This window comes from Musca domestica, unplaced genomic scaffold (assembly GCF_030504385.1).
Source record: "Musca domestica strain aabys unplaced genomic scaffold, Musca_domestica.polishedcontigs.V.1.1 1, whole genome shotgun sequence".
Lineage (NCBI taxonomy): Eukaryota > Metazoa > Arthropoda > Insecta > Diptera > Muscidae > Musca > Musca domestica.
In genome coordinates, this window is record NW_026712114.1 from 20378848 (window position 1) to 20401671 (window position 22824).

The following is a 22824-nucleotide window of genomic DNA, read 5'->3' on the forward strand; positions in this document are numbered from 1 at the left end:
TTGCTGTTTGGTCTTCCGTCCACTTCCTTGACGTCAGGCTACGCTACCAGTATCACGGTAACGAGCGAGGGTACGAGACAAAAAATATTGATTCACATTTAAATGCTGGAGTGCTCTAACAATAAAAGCCACTTGGGATTTTCCAGCCAAATTTAAAGAAATCACACTATCACGCTTGAATTCCATCACGAATAACTTTTTTTCTGGAAAATGACACTTGGTATAAAAATAAAGATTTGATATAAGAAAGTAGTTTTGCAAATGTGTACTATATGTAAGAATTGTACCAAATTTTGGTAAAAATTATGTTTGAGTGAACGAATAGAGCTGGAATTTTGAAATGTTGATATTCCGGACAGGGAGCAGGTTCAAGATTAAAAAAATTGTTTTGGAAATATTATCTAAAAAAGTATGAAAAGAACTAAATGGTACTAAATTTGGTATATGAAAGAGGGATAGAGTTGGATATCTGAAATTATGAACAATGGTCTTTGTTGTTAGAAATTGTTTTCAAAAGTGCTGAATTTGGTATAGCGCGGATATAGGGGTGGTATTTTAAATTTTGGTATAAGGAAATAGTATGGTTGTACGAAAAGTACTAACTTTAGTATGAAGTCTACAAATAAAGATGTGACTATGTAGAAAGTGCGAAGGATTTAGACAATGCTGTGATTTTGAAAATTCTAACTTTTTAGGAAATGAAAAGAACTAAATGATACGAAATTTGGTAAAATGGGTTGGGACACAACTGAAATTATACATTTTGGTATAAATTTTTCCTTTTTTCGCTACCGAAGTAGCAGCCTTTACTTCAAAATGGTCTCTAGGCAGAAAAGTAGAAAACCTACAAAAACATTTTAAAATGTGCCATTAATAATATTAATTAAAATAATTTTTTAAATATAATTTAATTTTTTCGATTATTTCCGAAAATTATATTACTATACTGAGAACCTGAAATGTTAAATTAGGGCTCATTTAATCAAAGAATATTAGTGAATGACACTATGTGAGAGCTATTCCGAAACGAAGATTTTTCAACGCCTCTCTGATAAAGCAATAAGGGTGTAATGAGGAGTATTGTTACACAGACATTTTGCAACAGATCATAAATTTTTAAGACCATTTTTTATAGCATCGTCTATTTCGTAACAATTTTTCATGGTTTCACTATTTTTTTTTTTTTTTTTGTTTTTTGTTTTTTTTTTTTTTTTAATAGGGTTGATTTTTTAAGATTGTTTACCTTTTGATAACATCCCCCTGACATTTCTAACTGGCGATTTGGGGCACAATTTGTAAATTTCCGAAACGTATATATCGGCTGCCGGCACTAAAAGATTTATGATGGGTTATTTGCGTGAAATGGATCTTATAATTTTACACTCTATTCAAACCTTCCAATTCTACAAAAGGATAAAAGAAACAATAATCTTAGTATCGTATGAGTAACAACTAAGTGTATTTTATAACGAATACGTCACCCAAAATGTTCTCTCTTCCAAATTCCTTTTCAACCATTTTTCCAGGTACGGTGTAGGTATTTCTATGAAAATATGCTTTTTTTAGTTAATATAATTCTACTAATAATAGTTCCGAACTAAAGTAAAGTTGAAATGTCAAAAATGTTCCCAAATTAAATACGTTCCACAAAAAAAGAACTATCCTAGCAATAACATTCAGATTGAAGAACACAAACTCCCACACAACGCATACGTACACAGTAGCCTCTCATACATTAAATATCATAATAAGTTTGGAAGTAGATCTTGAAATACCGTAAAATACTCAAAGCACAAAAAATCCCTAGCTGCTCTGTTGTCGTCTTTGTCTTCTGTTATCATTACCCTGTACGAAGAAAATGAGCCCACAAGGTATCGTAAAGCAATCAACAAACGAGCCAAAAGATTGCCATTGCGGTTACAATTACGTATATATAATTATGGGACCGCAACAAAACGCACACTTACATTCCAACTTATCCATAGTAAAGACGTACATACATATGTTTGTATGTGTGTACAACAACTTATTATAATTTCCAACAAATGGCAGTTAACCAAAAACGCCAGGAAAAACTACAACAACAACAATGTGATTCTTGTCTCTTATGTAAAAACTCATTAAAAAAGGACCAACATAATATTTACAGGATTCAAGTCATTTACTTTTGTGTATGTAAACATACGCCAACACACACACACATTTTCGAAACTCTTGTTTACATGTGCATAAAGACAATTAAATACTACCAAAATTATAGCATGAGACAGAAGAACATACTCAAAAACATATAAAATAAGGTTAAAGACATTTTAGAAAGTTTTTGTTTTCGTAGAGAAAATAAGTTTGAACAGGTCACTTAGAAGAAATAGGTCCAAATAAACACCCATCTTTAACGAAATATTGACCAAAAAATCATAAAAAATACGTAAAATGGAATATATTCACACGCTACAACACTATGTGTTGGGGGTATTATAAGTTTGATTGGGCCAACAATTATGTAATACCTCGAAATATTGGTTTCACACATAGGAAAGTATATATGGATCTTCCTACCTCGCCGAGCTGAGTCGATCTAGCTATGTATGTCCGTCCGTCCGTCTGTTCATGTTAATTTGTAATCACTCTACAGGTCACAATTATGGCCTCATCCTCACGAAACTTATAACGGAGGTTGGGCTAGGGTCAGAATAGAAGCCTATTGCTATGGAGATTATATTTCCGGGTTGAAATGGATTTTGAGTAGGTCGCAATTAAAGACAAATCGACGCCGAAGTTAGCATGGGGCTAGAGCTTCGGGCTGGGCAGTAGCCCTCCAATTTTGATTATCTTCGGGTAATATTTAGTGGGTGAAATAGACCATAATATTTGTGTTCAATTAAAGTCAAATTTTCCATTAAACCGCGAATATATTTAATCCCGACGAAGTCACAAATAGACAAACAGATCAATTCTGACTGTTACGGAGATGCCGATAGTAAATATATCGAATATACTGGGTGAGATGAAAAAACTGCAACCAACTTCATTTCCAAGCCACTCCACGTCCGACAGCTGTTAAAATTATTCTAGTGAAAGCTCATTATATTGTTTACAAGCGTACAAAAGCATTTTGGTAAGAATTGTCCAGAATAAAAGTTATTCGTCATGGAATTCAACCGCGATAGTGTGATTTCTTTATATTTGGCTGGAAAACCATAAGTGGCTATCGTTAGTCACTCCAGCATTTAAATGTGAATACATATTTTGTGTCTCGTACCATTGTTCGTTACCGTGATACTGGAAACGTGCGTCAGAGTGTCGATAAAATGGCTCGTGAGCTAAACATATCGCAATATTCCATTCGGCAAATATTGAAAAATGAGCTCGGGGTAAAGCCATTGAAATTCCAAAAAGTCCAAGAACTTACACCGCAACAGAAAGAAAATAGACTCAAAAGAGCTCAAGAGTTGCTTCTCCTGGCAGAAAGTAGTGAATTGCCGAATTTGGGTTTCTCCGATGACAAAACATTCGTTGTTCAGCAGTTTGTAAACAAACAAAATGATCGTCTTTACTTGCCAAAGAGGTCAGCTGAAAATGTGCACCTCCGCATACCAATCCGTTGGACTATTGTGGAGAATTTCGGAAAGCAAGGTTGGCACTAACAAATACCAATGCGTTCATCAGCTCAAGTAAGCGCTTCGCCGGGAATGGGCCAAAATACCGTAGAGCGACATTCGGGCAGCGTGTGACGTTTCCATTGGCCGTTTGAAGGCCATAATTCGTGTCAAATGTGACCAATTCGAACAAATATAAATTTATTCTCAAAATTTGATGCCATTTCCGACATTTTTTAATTTTTTTCAAAAAAAATTAAAAAAAATGTAAAAATTGTGGTGTTTGACTTTGTTGCAGTTTTTTATCTCACCCTGTAATTAGAACAATCACGCAATGGCAATAGTGGTGAAGGTCCGGTCATATGATGCCGTACAACACTATAATATATTCGAAACCCCCCTTAAACGCATACCGATTTTAATCGTTTTTTTTTTTTTCAATACTGTCATACAATCCTCCAGAAATGTTACCTTTGGTTTTTGGCCGGTAACCTCTGCGTCTTCCGCCCTCTTTTAAGTATTCAAAAAAAATTCACACAAATCTTGAGGTCGGTTATACCCGCTATATATTATCCGATGGACATTCAAAATGCTAGACTTTTGTCCTAACCTAAATTCTAGCTTCATGCGAAATTCCGTGTCAATTGGTCCTTGATTGTAATATGTAGAGTGACTACAAAATCATTAAAATTACCAGATTTTGGTCCATTTCAACCCCTAAATATTTTGTGAACATCTTTAAAGCCAATAGGCTTCCATTCTAATCCTATCCAACTGCCTTGAGAAATTTCGTGAGGATATGACGATAACTGCTCCCTGTATGAAATACTCCCAGCACTTAGTTATTGTTTTATTGTGAAATTTTTATTTTTAATAATGAATTTTAGTTATGAATATGAACTTCCAAAATAAACACCGCCTTGTTATTTCCAAAAATTTAAGCAAACCCCCTCATAGTTATTCGCATCGACTTTTTGTTTGGCATTGATTTTAACACTGGACAGACAGGTTCAATGATCGTCATATTCAAGGCCACGCAGTAGCAGAAAGCAAGAACTAACAACATTGATCAACACACAACTGCAATGGCAAGGCATTGCATCAATGCATAGACAGCCAACAACAAGCAAACATCACAGTGAGTCGACGACTAACAACGATCGAACCCGCCAAAGCATTGCACCAATGTATAAACACAACAACAAACAAGCATGGCACAATGCATAAATGCACCACAACAACAAGACTCACTGGGCATTGATTGCATAACAACAGAGGTAAAGCATAACTTACCAACAAAGACCAAGCATGACAGTGAACCAACGTTCGATGATGGCAAAGCGAATGCATCGAAGACAAAATTTATAATTGTATTGTCTAACAACAAAAAGACTTTGCCATAGAAAATATTTGAGATCACGTGACATGCGGCGATCCTATAAAAGGAAAAAATCCTATTAGATGTTATTTCAGTTTGTGAAGTGAGCAACAGCTAAGAAGGCAGGTCAGTCAGAGTAGTGACAAAATACAAGACTGTTAGAGGTGTTAATAGCCCTTCGGTAACTCGCGTTCTCCGGCTAGATGTTAACCCTTGAGGTGTCGTAAAGCCCTTGGGTTCTTCGCGTCTCTTCGTTTCTAACCCCTCGAGGTGTCGTAAATCCCTTTGGGTCTTCGGGAATTAAGCCCTTGAGGTGTCGTAAAGCCCTTGGGTTATTCGATAATCAAGCCCATGCGGTGTCGTACAGCCCTTGGGTTCTTCGGGAATTAACCCATTTAGGTGTTTTGAAGCCCTTGGACTTGCCGTCATCAACCCCCTGAGACGTTAAAGCCTTGGGTTCATCGGTAATCAACCCCATGAGGTATTTGAAGTCCTTGGATTCGACACTTAAACGCCTTGAGGTATTAAAAACTTTCGGGTCTCTTCATTTTTAACCCCTTCAGGTGTCAAAAGCCCTTGGGTTCTTTGGGAATTAACCCCTTGAGTTTATTTGATGCCCTTGGGCTCGACGTCATCAACCCCTTGAGCTGTTAAAGCGCTTCGGGTCTCTTCATTTTTAACCTCTTGAGGAGTCAAAAGCCCTTGGGTTCTTTGGGAATTAACCCCTTGAGTTTATTTGAAGCCCTTGGGCTCGACGTCATCAACCCCTTGAGGTGTTAAAGCGCTTCGGGTCTCTTAATTTTTAACCTCTAGTGGTATCTATAGCCCTTGGTTTTTACGTTATTCAACCCCTCGAGGTGGGGTACTCCGTCAAACACAGAAGGATAACCAGCACCAGAAGAGTAAGGACGTCATTTATACTGCTAAATTTGCCGCTTTTTATATATTCTTATTTAAGAGCTGTTAAATATGAGTAAACCCCAATCAACTCTGAATTATTTGCTTACGTTTTTTTTAGTTTTTCGGTCACCTTTTAAATTTCTGTGGCAGACCGTAGACCTTAGATGACATACACCAACCATATTTTTTTATACACTCCACAATTATATGGAGGGTATATTTACTTTGTCATTCCGTTTGTAACTCCTCGAAATATTCATAATAGACCCTACAAAGTATATATATTCTGGATCAGCGTAAAATTCTAAGACGATCTAGCGACGTCTGTCTGCTGTAATCACACTATCTTTCGAACGAATTAAGATAGAAGGCTACAATTTTGCATACATGCATAGTTTACCATTAGACAGGTCAAGTACGTAAATGGGCAATTTCGGTCCACGTTTTCGTATAGCCCCCATACAACGGAACCTCCCATACTCGGTATTTTCATGATTTTAGCGACATTATTTACCGGAATTATTTTAAATTTCGTATTTGAAGTTCGTAATGGGTACTACAGCCTATGAGAAAAATTTTTGTATGCAAGTCCAAGTCTTCGTATAGCCCCCATACAACGGTACCTCCCGATATTCGGTATTTTCATGATTTTAACGATATTATTTACCGGAATTATTTCAAGTTTTGTAGTGGAAGATCCTAGTGGGTACTACAACCTATGGTAAAAAATTTCGTATGCAGGTCCGTGTGTATAGTCCCTATATAACGGTACCACCCGATATTTTCATGATTTTAACGACATTTTTACCGGAATTATTTAAAATTTCGTACTGGAAGATCCTAGTGGGTACTGCAACCTATGGCAAAAAATTTCGTATGCAGGTCCACGTCTTCGTATAGCCCCCATATAACAGTACCTCCCGATATTCAGTATTTTCATGATTTTAGCGACATTATCCACGGAAATTATTTCAAATTTCGTATTAGAAGTTCTTAATGGGTACTACAGCTTATGAAAAAAAAATTTTGTATGCAGGTCCGTGTGTATAGCCCCTATATAACGGTACCTCCCGATATTCAGTATTTTCATGATTTTAACGACATTTTTACCGGAATCATTTAAAACTTCGTACTGGAAGATCCTAGTGGGTACTACAAGCTATGGCAAAAAATTTCGTATGCAGGTCCGTGTGTATAGCCCCTATGTAACGGTAGCTTCCGTTATTCGGTATTTTCATGATTTTAACGACATTTTTTACCGGAATTATTTAAAATTTCGTACCTAGTGGGTACTGCAACCTATGACAAAAAATTTCGTATGCAGTTCCGTGTGTATAGCCCCTACATAACGGTACCTCCCGGTAGTCGGTATTTTGAAAATTTCAGCAACATTATTCGGCGGAATCGTTTCAAACTCCTTTAAAATTTCGTATTGGAAGATCTTAGTTTCACATTTCGTACTCAAAGATCCTAGTGAGCACTACAACTTATGATAAAAAATTTCGTATGCAGGTCCACGTCTTCGTATAGCCCCCATATGACTGTTTTCATTTAAGTGGTAGTTTTCGATTATTTAAAAATATAATTGGCTCGTTGACGCCCTACTCACAAATTTGCAGATAATAATTTGGTGTAAATTCGATACTTTAATTTTCTTCCCAAAAAATCTCCAAGTCAAAACTACACTCTCTGTACGGCACTGCCGTGTATTATATCTCTCTGTCAGTCAGGGCCTGCTGACTGTGGCCCCATTGTCCATTTCCAAGAAAGTAATTTAAATTGAGGTTTCACATTTATTTCGAACATTATGGATGTTAACAACGTTTGTAATTAAGTTAACTGACAATCATACCTGCCAGCCAAGTAAAGAATGGAAAGCAAGAGGAAAAGGTAAGAGTACAATGAAAAAAGTTAAGAAAATTCTAGCATCGCAAGGGGCAAGCTGTGCATATGTACATGTGTGTGTGTGTTAATAATAAACAACTCAAATAATGAAGTAACGTGTTTCTCTGTATCTAAATATAATAGACAAAATGGCCATCAAAGTCCGTTCTTAGTTGAAGTTTTTTTCTCTGTCTCTGCCTCTCTCTCTCTCTCTCTCTCTCTCTCTTCCTGTTTGACATAAATACCATTATCGTTCAAAAGAGAACACTCATTCCAAAAATTAAAAGAAACCAACAAACAGGCCAAATGGGAATAATATGTGTCTAGGTCCTCTTGTTCACTGGTCAGTGACTGAGGATGACAACAACAATGAGAACAACAACAGCAACAACTAACTTTAGACACTAAATGGTAATTAAGTGTTAAATAAACAACATCAATTACGAAAACTAGCACATACTCAGGCAGTGGATGGAAGGGGCGCACAAACACACACACGCAGACCGAAAGCCCTTCAGTTGGCAAGAGAAGATGGAGGATATGGAATATTTAAGAAAATAAAATAAGTAATAAAAGTAGTAGTAACCCAGGAGTGAAGTAAATAAATTATAAACTCAATTATTTGGAAGTAAATGAATACTGTCTTATGTAGAAGGCTTTAAGTTTCATTTGAAGCAATATTAAATTTTACAGAACAGTAGCAATCATGTTTTAAACAAGTAAAGAAGAGGCTAAGTTCGGCTGGGCCGAACTTTTAATATCCATCACCATTTGGGAAGAACTTGAAAATTTTCAAAAAACTTCCGGAAACTACTACTTAAGTGAAAACTGTTATATGGAAACTATACGAAGACTTGGACCTGCTTATGAAATTTTTTGTCATAGGCTGTAGTATAAATATACATCGCACAAATCATAAATACCGAGTATCGGGAGGTACCGTCAAATGGGGGATATACGAAGACGTAGACCTTCATACGAATCTTTTTCCATTGTTTGTAGTAACCATTAAGATCTCCCAATACGAAATATGAAACGATTTCGGTAAATAATGTTGCAGAAATAATCAAAATACCGAATGTCGGGAAGTACCGTTTTATGGGGGCTAAACTAAACCGACATGGCCCATTTACGAACTTAACCTGCCTACTGATAAACAATGCATGTATGCAAAATTTTAGCCCTCTATCTCAATTCGTTAGAAAGATAGCGTGACTGCAACAGACAGGTAGACGGACAGACAGACGGACCGACATCGCTAGATCATCTTAGAATTTTACGTTGATCCAGAATATATATAACTTGTAGGGTCTATTATGAATATTTCGATGAGTTACGAAAGGAATGACAAAGTTAATATACCCTCCATAGAATGGTGGAGAGTATAAAAATGTCCTATGTAGTCCTCTCCCAGGAGACCTCCGATCTTTTCTTAGAATTTTTGTCTTCTGTGAGAAAACATTCTGATTGAATGTGACAACATTTTCGGGTATTCTTGTTTGAGTTGAGTTCGGGTGTGTTTCTATGGGAAGATCTTCTTCTACACAAGAAACGAAGCTCTAGTCTTCTACGTGAAAATCTTCTTCTATGAAAAGAAGACCCTCTGTTCTATTAAGAGAAGAAGACTCTCTGGTTTTCTAAAAGAAAAAGACCCTCTGCTCTACTAAGCGAAGGAGACCTTTCTTCTAGGAGAAGAAGACAATCTGGTCTTCTATGAGAAGAAGACCCCCTGGTCTTTCATGAGAAGAAGACCCTCTTGTCTTCCATGGGAAGACTCAGGGTATCCTATAGGAATACCTTTTGGTCTTCTATAGGAAGACCTTCAGGGTATTCTATAGGAATACCTTTCGGTCTTCTATAGGAAGACCTTCAGGGTATTTTATAGGAATACCTTTTGGTCTTCTATAGGAATACCTTTTGGTCTTCTATAGGAAGACCTTTTGGTCTTCTACAGGAAGACCTTTTGGTCTTCTATGGGAAGACCTTTTGGTCTTCTACAGGAAGACTTATGGTCTTCTATATTATACCCTTAAGTTCTTCTATGGGAAAAGCTTAAATTATTCTATAGAAAGACCTTGAAGTCTTCAATGAGCAGACCTTCTAAAGGAAGGCCTTCTTTTCAGCTATGAGTATACCTTCCGGTCTACTATGAGAAGACTTTTTGGCCTTCTTTGGGCCACCTTCAAGTCTTCGATAAGATGACTTTCTGTATGCTAAGAAAATGAACCCTTTTGTCCTCTTTGAGAAAAATATCTTCTGATCTTCTATATAAAGACATAATGGTCACCTATACGAAGTCCTTCCTGTTTTCTATGAGAAGAAGCCCTTTAGATTTTCTACATAAAGAGCTTCTAGTCTCCTACGAGAAGGCTTTCTGCTTATCGTAGGGTAGAATTTCCACTGTGTTTGTTTCATGACGGTAATATGGACTCCAATCAGCAGACCTTCAGATCCAAATTTAAGATGTATCTTAAAAGTGTTTCTCTTGATGCTAACCAAAACATACACATACACGTGTTTTGAAAACTTTCGTTTTTCAATCTGAAAACATCGCATATTTGTTCTTTTTCTTTAGCGGAGAGAGGTACGATGGCCTTCCCATTGAATAGTATCTTCCATGGTGGATAACAACATTTTTGTTGTTGTTTTATTGTTTGTTGTGGTATTTGTTGCGATGCTACACAATGTGTGGCAGCCACTAGGAAAAGAAAAAGATTTATGGCGGATGTTGGAATTTAATGAAATTGCAAAATGAAAATGAAACTTATAGCAACACATGGACAAACTTGTGGAAAATCTCACACACATGCAACAAAAAATATATACACATACATGTGTATAGGTATGTGTGCCAGCCAACCATTTCAGCCAGACTTTCACACATTTTACTTTGCCAAACAATGGCAAGCGGCAAAATCTAAAACTGAAAAAGTGGCTACTGAAACGTTTGTGCGGCTAACGAAAAGATGTTGATGACTGGTGCTGGTGTCGGCTTTGGGTGGATATATCGAAAGACAAACAAAAATTGAAGGCCACAACGCACACAAAATGGCGTAAAATGGCCCGAACCAGTTGTAGTTTGTTGTTGCCCTTTACCAACAACTGGAGTATACATTGGTGTTATACGAAGGATCACTCGTTCTACATTATACAGGATGAGTTGAAGAACTGCAACCAATTTCCGACTGCAATCATTTTTAAGCCATTTGTCCCACAGCTGTTAAAATTATTCCAGTGACTGCTCATTATATTGATTACAAGCGTACAAAAGCTTTTTGGTGACAATTTTCCACAAAAAAAGTTATTCGTGACGGAATTCATGCGTGATGGTGTGATTTCTTTATATTTGGCTGGAAAACCACATGTGGCTATCGTTAGAGCACTTCAGCATTCAAATGTGAATAAATCTTGTGTGTCTCGTGCCATCGTTCGTTACCGTGATACTGGTAGCGTGGCCCGACGTCAAGGAAGTGGACGGAAGAAAACAGCAACATCAGCAGAAATAGTTCGGAAAGTAAAGAAGCAACTTGATCGAAACCAGCGTCGCAATGGCCGAAAAATGGCTCGTGAGCTAAACATATTGCGATATTCCCCTCAGCACATATAAATGAGCTCGAGGTAAAGCCATCGCAACACAAAGAAAATAGACTCAAAAGAGCTAAAGAGTTGATTCGCTAGGCCCAAAATGGTGAACTGCCGAATTTGGTTTTCTCCGATGAGAAAACATTCGTTGTCCAGCAGTTTGTAAACAAACAAAATGATCGTGTTTGCTAGCCATAGAGGTCAGCTAAAAATGAGCACCTTTGCTGATAGTGTGGGTCGCCATAACAGCCGATGGTCGCTCTCCGCTCGTATTAATCGACCGTGGCATCAGAATAAATGCCGAATATTATCGCGAAAATATTCTGGAGGGTGTATTATAGGATTGGGCACGCAAACATTTTGGCGGCAGACCTTGGACATTCCAACAGGACTCGGCACCATCGCACTCAGCACGCGCCACCCCAGAATGGTTACAAAATGAAATTCCTCACTTCATTTCCACCAAAATCTCCGGATACCAATCCATTGGACTATTGTGTCTGGTGTATTATGGAAGGCAAGGTTGGCACAAAAAAATACCAACGTGTTCTTCACCTCAAGTAAGAGCTTCGATGGGAATAGGCCAAAATACCACAGAGCAACATTTGGGCAGCGTGTGACGGTTTTATTTGCCGCTTGAAGGTCATAATTCGTGCCAAAGGTGATCAATTCGAAAAAAAATCTAAACTTATTCTAAAATTTGATGCTATTTCCGATATTTTTTGCTAATATGATTTGTAGTGTAGCTTCAACGGACAAAACTGTTATTCATAGATTTTATGTAATTATTGGGTAAGTGGAACTAATCGGAAGACAATAAGCTATGAACAAAAAATTAATATTTTATTATATACGAACGGGTTTTTTTCAATTTGATTAACTTTATTCAACTGATTTAATTTGATTTAATTGATAACTGAAATGCAGGCGGGTTACATTGAAGTGCGGTATGTGGCGAAACTGAAAAGATGATATAGAAATAGTTTAACGCGGTCACACCAAACTTAAATTAATCTCATTGCAAAAATTCTAAAATCGGGAAAAAAATTGAGAAGAATTTTTTAATGGAATCAAATTTCAAATAAACTGCCTTTTAACATTTGCTGTAAAAAATCAGTGAAATATTTGAAGATTTTGTTCTTTTTATAGCCTCCACCATAGCACGGAGGGAATATTAAGTTTCTCATTCCGTTTGTAACACCTCGAAATATACATTTTAGACCCCACAAAGTATATATATTCTTGATCAGCATAAAGCTCTATGTCGATTTAGTGTTGTCCGTCCATCTATCCGTCTGTGGAAATCACTCTAGCTTCCGAACGAAATGAAGTAGGTTGATAAAATTATACTCAAATGTGTATTATGTCTGCAGGATTATCGGTATTGAAAATGGGTCATATAGGTCCACGTTTTGGTATAGCCCCCATATAAAGGTACTTCCCAATACTCGGTATTTTGGTGATTTAAGCGATATTATTCACCGGAATTGTTTCAAATTTGGTATTTGAAGTTCGTAATGGATACTGCAGCCTATGACAAAAAATTGTCTGTGCAGGTTCACGTCATCGTATAGCCCCCATTTAGGGTAACTCCCGATATTCGGTATTTTGATGATTTAAGCGATATTGTTCACCGGAATTCTTTCAAATTTGGTATTTGAAGTTCGTAATGGATACTTCAGCCTAAGGCAAAAAATTGTCTGTGCAGGTCCACATCTTCGTATAGCCCCCATATTGCGGTACCTCCTTATATTCGGTATTTTGATGATTGTAGCGACATTACTTACCGGAATTGTTTCAAATTTGGTATTTGAAGTTCGTAATGGATACTACATCCTAAGACAGAAAATTGTATATGCAGGTCTTCGTATAGCCCCCATATAACGGTACCTCCCGATTTTCGGTATTTTGATGATTTTAGCTACATTATTCAACGATTTTTTTTTTCAAGTTTCGCATTTGCATATTGTAATGGCTTATGACAAAAGTTGCCTATGCAGGTTCACGTCGTCCTTGAAACCCAAATTTTTAAGATTTTAACAGAATTTTTAACGGATTTCATGTTTTTAAAAATTGCCAAATTCGTTCCAACAGGTGTAGGATGTTCAAAGTTCGGCCCGGCCGAACTTACAGCTTTTTATTTGTTATACCCTACACCACAAGGTGGTCAGGGTATTATGTCTTTGTGCATTTGTTTGTAACAGGCAAAATGAAACGAGATAGACCCATAGTTCCTTTTGATGATCTGCATAGAATCACATTCTGAGTCGATTTATGCATGTCAGTCCGTCTGTCCATGTATTTTTGTAAACAAAGTACAGTTCGCATTTATTGTCCTATCCAGATGAAATTTTGCACAAATCATTTGTTTGGCCCAAGGAAGAACCCTATTGAAATTGGAGATAATCGGTCAAAATTTAGATATAGCTCCCATATATATCTTCGTCCGATTTGCCTTTTATTGTGCACCAAACGTGTAATATCAGGCCGAATGGTATGGAATTTTACACATAAAACCAGATTAGGCCTGAATATAAGTGTGCCAAATTTTATCGAAATCGGTTCAGATATAGATATAGCTCCCATTTATATTTTTCATCCGATTTGTTATTTTTGTCCTCCGCAGTCGTAATATGCACTCTGTAACAACAATATTTGGGGAAATATATCAAATACAGCTCAGAAATACATTTGCTAAATTTTATTGAGATCGGTTCAGATTTGGATATAGCTCCCATATATAACTTCGTCCGATTTACCTTTTATTGTGCACCAAACGTCTAATATTTGTCCAAATGGGATGGAATTTGGCACTTACGACCGAATTGAGTCTAGAAGCTAGTATATAAAATTTGGTGAAGATCAGTTCAGATATAGCTATAGCTCCCATATATACTCTTCATCCGATTTGTTATATTTGTTACCCACAGCTGTAATATGCACTCCGTAACGACGATTTTCAGGGAAATATATCAAATACAGTTCAGAAATATCTTTGCCAAATTTTATCGAAATCGGTTCAGATATATCTATAGCTCCCATATATATAGTTCATCCGATTTGTTATTTTTATCCTCCGCAGCTCTAATATGCACTCTGTAACAACAATATTTGGGGAAATATATCAAATACAGCTCAGAAATACATTTGCTAAATTTTATCGAGATCGGTTCAGATTTGGATATAGCTCCTATGTATAAATTCGTCCGATTTACCTTTTATTGTGCACCAAACGTCTAATATTTGTCCAAATGGGATGGAATTTGGCACTTACGACCGAATTGAGTCTAGAAGCTAGTATATAAAATTTGGTGAAGATCGGTTCAGATATAGCTATAGCTCCCATATATACTCTTCATCCGATTTGTTATATTTGTTACCCACAGCTGTAATATGCACTCCGTAACGACGATTTTCAGGGAAATATATCAAATACAGTTCAGAAATATCTTTGCCAAATTTTATCGAGATCTGTTCCGATTTGGATATAGCTCCCATATATATCTTTATCCGATTTTAAGTTAATTGTGCACCAAATGGGTAATACAAGTCCGAATTTAAAAGATACAAATGTCTCGGCATATTTTGTCCTTTGAACTTTAAATTATAATCATAGCGTGTATGAACTTTTAATTGTTATGCGGAGCTCTACTAAATTAGCAAAGTGGTGTAGGGTATCATAAAATCTTTACTGGTTTTTCTTTTTTGCGATGTTACAATTTTCAGACGGATCGAAGAGATGATATAATTTATTAAATTCGACTAAAAGCCGACGAAGTGGGATGTTATTCGCATAGTTCGAAGGAAAATATTTTATTTGTAGGATCTGATTGTTTCGAGATAGTTTAAAACCGCGACATTTAATTGCAAGTGCAACATAGGACTATAGTTGTCCAATAAACTTATGTTTGTTATATGTCTATAAAATTACCATACCAGTTTAGAGTTCAAAATTGAATTTGGAAGCAAATAGCCGTGTAAATTATTTGTCATAATCGTCAACTGTAGAATAGTACAACACGTGCATGCAAGCTATGCAGAAACAGAAAAAAGGGGTTAAGATAGCTTCTTTTTTTTTGCTTGTCAATACTAATCGGAAGTCAGAATCACCTTTTTGCCTAGTAACATTATACCGCAAGCTTGGTAGACAAACTTGTGGTCAAACACAATGCTGGCGCCAGAGAGAGAGAGAGAGAGAGAGAGAGGTAAACCGGATATAGTAACAATCCATTCATTGAACTGGTCGATCTGACCAAGTGCAACTTAAAAACCCAATTCATTCAAACTCGTTGCACTGTGCATGTTGAGGGGTCATTAAACAGCAGATTCAGCGTAATTTCCATTCTCAGCAATTATCTCAAAGCGGAGAGGAATATTGCATTCACATTATAGCAGAGAAACAAATGTTGCAAAAAATAATAGATGCATTAGTAAATAAATACATTCTTATTTTCTCTAATTTAAACATTTTAAGTTTAGTTATTGATCGGTCTCTTGCCGAACAAGTCGAAGTAATCTTTTAGTGAATTTAGTTAATATTTTTTTTTTTTTTATTTTTGATAAAATGATAACGATATTTACGTTGGCTATAATAGCGCTAACCTATCTAATATTCAAACGTAATTTTTCGCAATGGCAACGTTTGGGATTTCCAACCGATGAACCCTTTAAGACGCTTGTAAGACTAGTACGAATGGATCAACCATTTGGCCTTATAATGGCCGACATCTATGCAAGTTGCCGGGAGAAAGTAATTGGCACCTATATCTTCTTTAAGCCAGTATTAATAGTGAAAGACGTCCAATTGGTACGGCAAATTTTAAAATCAGATTTCGCCTGCTTTCATAGTCGCGGCATTTATGTGGACGAAAAAAATGATCCGCTGTCGGCAAATTTGGCAAGTTTGAAGGGAATGTCATGGCGTACGTTAAGAACAAAATTGAGACCATGCTTCACTTCGGAAAAACTGAAGGCAATGTTTGAAACTATTGATGGCGTGGGCGATGGGCTGATCAATTATTTAGAGTTCCAGTTGGGCGATGGCAACAGTCATAGTTTGGAAATAAAAAATTTATTGACAACGTAAGTAAGAAGCAACTATCAAACGTGGATATATTTTATCCACAAAACGTGGATATATTTTTATCCACAAAACCTGGTTATATTTTTATCCACAAAACATGGATATATTTTTATCCACAAAACGTGGATATATTTTTATCCACAAAACGTGGATATATTTTTATACACAAGACGTGGATATATTTTTTTATCCACGAAACCTGGATATATTTTTATTCACAAAACCTGGATATATTTTTATCCACAAAATGTGAATATATTTTTATCCACAAAACATGGATATTTTTTTATCCACAAAGCATGGATATATTTTTATTCACAAAACGTGGATATATCTTTATCCACCCAACCTGGATATATTTTTATCCACCAAACATGGATATATTTTTATCCACAAAACGTGGATATATTTTTATTCACAAAACATGGATATATTTTTATCCACAAGACGTGGACATATTTTTTTATCCACAAACCTGGATATATGTTTATCCACAAGACGTGGATATATTTTTTTATCCACAAAACCTGCATATATTTTTATCCACCAAGCATGGATATATTTTTATCCACAAAACCTGGATACATTTTTATCCACAAAACGTGGATATATTTTTATCCACAAAACGTGGATATATCTTTATCCACCCAACCTGGATATATTTTTATCCACCAAACATGGAACGATTTAATTTCCTCACCAACTTGAGTAACATATTGTAACATGTAGCTATGATAATTTCAATTCCAGCTATGCAACCGACATCATAGGCACAGTAATATACGGTTTGGATATTGACAGTTTCAAAAATCCGCACAATGAATTTCGTGATTTGAGCGATAGAATCTTCAATACAAAGAACTCTTCCATGCTGATCAAATTCCGCCGATTGATGGTCTTCCTTTATCCTCCGTAAGTACATGTCTAAAATGTGACGTTTAACTCTAGTAAGCGCGTATTTTCACTTTCAGTATTGTAACCCATTTGAACCGTTTGGGTCTACAAGACCCCGTATTATGCCGCCTTAGAGACATTATTAAAAAGAGAATTAAACTTCGTGAAAAAAAGGGGGTTGTGCGCAAAGATCTCCTACAGCTTCTTATACAACTAAGGAACACTTTGAAAATCGCCGGTGACAATGATACCGATTGGGCCATTGAACCTACGACGCATAACCTTAAATCAATGTCTATTGATGTGATAGCAGCTAATGCATTTCTTTTCTATATTGCCGGGTCGGAAACAACGTCAGCGACAACGGCTTTCACTCTTTATGAGTTGGCAATGAATCCGAGAGTATTGCTAAATGTTCAGAGAGAAATTGATCGTATTTTACAAAAACATGGTTTGAAGCCAAAGGGACCTTTAACTTATGAAGCTATTCAAGATATGAAATATTTGGATTTATGTGTTAAGGGTAAGTGAGGCATTTAATTACATAAACTATTTTTATTAAATAAATAATTTTTATTTTAGAAACCACCCGCAAATATCCTGCCTTACCTTTTCTCACACGTGAATGCACCCAGAATTATCGCATACCCCAGTCTGATCTCATCATACCAAAGGGCACACCAATTTACATTTCCCTTTTGGGTATGCACCGGGATCCTGAACTATTTCCCCATCCCCTAGATTACGAACCAGAACGTTTTATTGTTACGAGTGGTAATGACTTGCCATATATGCCATTTGGAGAGGGGCCCAGACAGTGCATAGGTAAGGAAAAAAACAATTATTTTAATATCAAAGGGAATATCCGTAAACCGTAAATCAACACAATTTTATTCCGAAATTTATTATCGATTTCGAAGATGGACAGTATAGGTACACTTCGTCTGGTACCTCTCACACAATAGATAGATAAAATAGAAGATAACATTGCTCCCTAATTTTCCAAACTTCACAAATCCGAATGTAAATATTATTGTATTTTTATATCCTCCACCATAGTATGGAGGGTATATTAAGTTTGTCATTCCGTTTGTAACGCCTTGAAATATACAAAGTATGTCCGTCTGTGGAAATAACTCTAGCTTCCGAACGAAATGAAGTAGGTTATTACAATTTTATTCAAATGTGTATTACGTATGCAGAACTTTTGGCATTGAAAATGGATTATGTAGGTCCACGTTTTGGTATACCCCATACAATGGTACCTCCCTTTTTCGTAATTTTGATAATTTTAGCGACATTATTCACCGGAATTGTCTCAAATTAGGTATTTGAAGTTCGTAATGGATGCTACAGCCTATGACGGAAAATTGTATGTGCAAGTCCACGTCTTCGTATGGCCCCCATATAATGTTACCTCCCTATATTCGGTATTTTGATGATTTAAGCGACACTATTCACCGGAAATGTTGCATATTGGGCATTTGAAGTTCGAAACGGATGCTACAGCCTATGACAGAAAATTTGCAGAAAAAAGGTTATTCGCGATGGCATTCAAGTGTGATAGAGTGATTTCTTTATATAGGGTGAGATAAAAGAAATTCCAACAAAGTCAAACGCCAAATGAAAGCAAAAAATGTCGGAAATAGCATCAAATTTTAGATTAAGTTTAGATTTGTTGGAATTGGTCACCTTTGGCACGAATTATGGCCAATGAAACCGTCACACGCTGCCCGAATGTTGCTCTGCGGTATTTTGGCCTATTTCCGGCGAAGCGCTTGCTTGAGGTGATCGACATTTTGGTATTTTTTAGTGTCAACCTTGCTTTCCAAAATACTCCAGACACAATAGTCCAACGGATTGGTATCCGGAGATTTTGGTGGCCATTTTCACATATCCTCGATTTCTTGTTGACTTTATTGTAAAATTGTTAAAAAATATATTAAGAACACCTGAAAAAAATCATGAATTTTCTAAACAAAATCTTTTAGGGAGGTCCTGGTAAAAATCAAAATGTAATAAAATGTATCCGCGATTACTAAGGATTTAACATAAAATTGTTTAAAATAATGTTCAGACCCAAAAATTTTCGATTTTTTTGGGATAGTTCGGCGAAGAACTTAAATTCTTTACCTAGAAGATACTGTTAAAATTTCTTGGATATTTCAACAATTTATTTTTAAGCACTTCTTAGCGAAAGAAATTTTGTGTATTTATTTAAGAATCTTCTTTGAACTTCCCTGCTAAAAATCGCGATTTTTTTAAGAATTTCCATTTTTAATAACACATTCTTGCAGGATTTCCTTACATAATTCTTGACGTTTTTCCGAAGGTTTTTTTAGACTTCCTCTTCAAATGTTGTGGATTTTGCAATAGTTAGTTTTCAAGGACTTCACGTAATAAATAATGGAACATATCTTGACAAAACCTTACTTTGCCAAAAAAATAATTAATTTTTTATTAATAAAATTTTTAAGGACCTGTTCGTTAAATAATCTTGGAGATTTTAAGAATATGCACTCTATTTTGTACATAGGAAAAATATAATTTTTATGCTATATAGTTAACATAAATATAACTTTAAGAGCCGGCAAACCAACTAATACTTACTAAAATTCTTAATTTTTTTCTTCCCTTCATTGCAGCTCAACATATGGGTGTGATGAATGTCAAAATAGCCCTGGTTAAAATTCTAGCCAATTTCAATATTAAGGAAATGAAACGAAAAGAAGTTGAATTTGCGTTTCATACAGCCTCCGTCCTGGTGCCCAAAAATGGCCTTCGTATCAAACTTTCAAAACGGATTTGAATCATTTATTTAATAAAATTTAATACATAAAATATTAGAATTTAATGAAGGTTAAGAGATTTTTGTGATACAGTTTTAAGACAAATATTCAATAAAAGGCAATTAAATGTTTCAGAAATGGATTCTAATCTCTTTTTATATTTATCTTTATACTTGTTATATCATCTAAGAGATTTTTTTTCCAATTCGAAATTACTCCCAAAAACTTGCACAACCCCTCGAGCCCGGCAGCAAATAATTTGCATACTATTAAATTAGATATTTGATTTCAATGCAATGAAATTTCGAAATAAATTTCGCCGTTGAACTTAGCGCACTTAGCAGTGAACACGTTTTGCCGTGTCATCAAAAAGCCATTAAATTTGTGCCCGAAATCTACCAACCAACCATCCAACCAACGCCAACATCACCACTGACTCGCCAAAATGGATAAAAGTGAAAATGTGAAGCTAAACGAAAAATAAAGTTCTCTATCGAATGTTGAACGGTGGTATAATTTATGAAGATTGTAATTTAAAGTACATTTGTCGCCACAAGTGAAAATAACAATTTTGTCACTTAACAACCAGGCTGTGTGGAGGCCAGCAGCCGAATTGCAATCACAACAGCAATGGAGGCAATATCGACAGCCACATCACAATTATCATCAACAACGTTCAGAGCAACCGACAAACAGACAGACAGACACACAGTCCACAATGGTAGATATCGACAGGATGCCAACAGATAACAATGGCCCAGGACCAGGCAGGACCGCATACAGTGCTACCTAAAAACAACAAAAGCAAGAACAAACAACGCAATGACTAAAGAGTTCATTGCCATTGCAAAATGTGCGGGACGAGTGACTCAATTGTTTGTGACCACAATTTGATTGTGGCCCCTGAAAGAGCTGCTGATGGTGTTGCTACACCAGCAGCGACATTCATTGCATCCTCAGCCTCATCACACAAAATAATAGGCGACTCTCTCTAACTCCCTCCACTTCTCTCCCTCTTTCCATACCTGCCACAATCGAAAGGTAACACAAAAGCACTAGGAGCTTGCACCTCGTCAATTGGTTGCAGATCTATACAGAATAAATTGAACAATATGTGTCGGTCTAAAGTCGGGCCATGCATTGATGGTATGAGAGCTTTTGCCAAGTACTTAAATTGTATTTGAAATATTTATGGCGGCAATTTACTAAGTGTTCTTTTAAGGAATTGGAAGTTTGGGGGAGCATTAATAAATTCCAAATGTATACCAACTTTCAATCATTTATTTTCAACATTTATATAAAAAATAATAATTTGGGATAACAAAAACTTTAGGAATGTCTTTTGAAGAGATTTCAATGACATTTATTTTCAGGATGTGCATCTAAAAAGGTGCTAAGTTTGTTCTGATCTAAAGAAAATGAGATAGGTGAGTACCATTTGAAACATATGCAGCTGGTCGAACTAGAAAATGAAAATGAGAAAACTGCAACAAAGTCAAACGCCATATTTTTTAATTTTTGTTTTTTAATGTTATTGAATGAAAGCAAAAACTGTCGAAAATAGCATCAAATTTAACAGATTTTAGATTTGTTCGAATTGGTCACCTTTGGCACGAATTATGGCCTTAAAACTGAAAATGAAACCTTCACACGCTGCCCGAATGTTGCTCTGCGATATTTTGGCCCATTCCCGGCGAAGCGCTTGTTTGAACGACACTTTGGTATTTTTAGTGCCAACCTTGCCCTCCAAAATACTTCAGACACAAAAGTCCAACGGATTGGTAACCGGGGATTTTGATGGCCATTGTGCGCTGGAAATGAAGCGGCAAACCTGATTTTGTAAACATTCTTGGGTGGCATTCTGAGTGAGATGGTGCTGAGTCCTGTTGGAATGTCCAAGGTCTGCGGCCAAAATGTTTGCGTGCCCAAGGCTTTAATACACCCTTCAGACTATTTTCGCAATAATATTCGGCATTTATTTTGATGCCACGGACGATTAATACGAGCGGAGAGCGACCATTAGCTGTTATGGCGACCCACACCATCACCGTAGCCGGCGCTTGAGTTCTGGTGGCCAACCGAAGGTGCACATTTTTAGCTGACCTCTTTGGCAAGTAAACACGATCATTTTGTTTGTTTACAAACAGCTGGACAACGAATGTTTTCTCATCGGAGAAAACCAAATTCGGTATTGCACCATGTTCGGCCAAGCGAAGCAACTCTTTAGCTCTTTTCAGTCTATTTTCTTTCTGTTGCGGTGTAAGTTCTTGCACTTTTTGAAATTTCAATGGCGTTACCCCGAGCTCATTTTTTAATATTTGCCGAATGGAATATTACGATATGTTCAACTCACGAGCCATTTTTCGGCCACTGCGACGCGGGTTTCGATCAAGTCGCTTCTTTACTTTTCGAATCATTTCTGCTGATGTTGCTGTTTTCTTCCGTCCACTTCATTGACGTCGGGCTACGCTACCAGTATCACGGTAACGAGCGATGGTACGAGACACAAAATATTTATTCAAATTTAAATGCTACAGTGCTCTAACGATAGCCACTTGTGGTTTTCCCGCCAAATATAAAGAAATCACACTATCACGCTTGAATTCCATTACGAATAATTTTTTTTCTGGTGAATTCTCATCAAAATGTTTTTGTACGCTTTTAAACAATGTAATGAGCTGTCACCGGAATAATTCTTACACCTGTCGGACGAGT

The 22824-nt window shown here is 36.4% G+C and overlaps 1 protein-coding gene across 1 annotated transcript; it reads left to right on the forward strand.

Annotated features, from left to right (window-relative positions):
• The first annotated feature begins 15826 nt into the window (after positions 1-15826).
• LOC101899135 (cytochrome P450 6d1-like) lies at positions 15827-20253 on the forward strand. The gene is made up of 5 exons (XM_005185632.3): positions 15827-16425; positions 17177-17338; positions 17398-17843; positions 17903-18145; positions 19966-20253. Exons 1-5 carry the CDS (start codon positions 15908-15910, stop codon positions 20127-20129), a joined length of 1533 nt encoding a protein of 510 aa, XP_005185689.2. The 5' UTR covers positions 15827-15907; the 3' UTR covers positions 20130-20253.
• The last annotated feature ends 2571 nt before the right edge of the window (positions 20254-22824 follow it).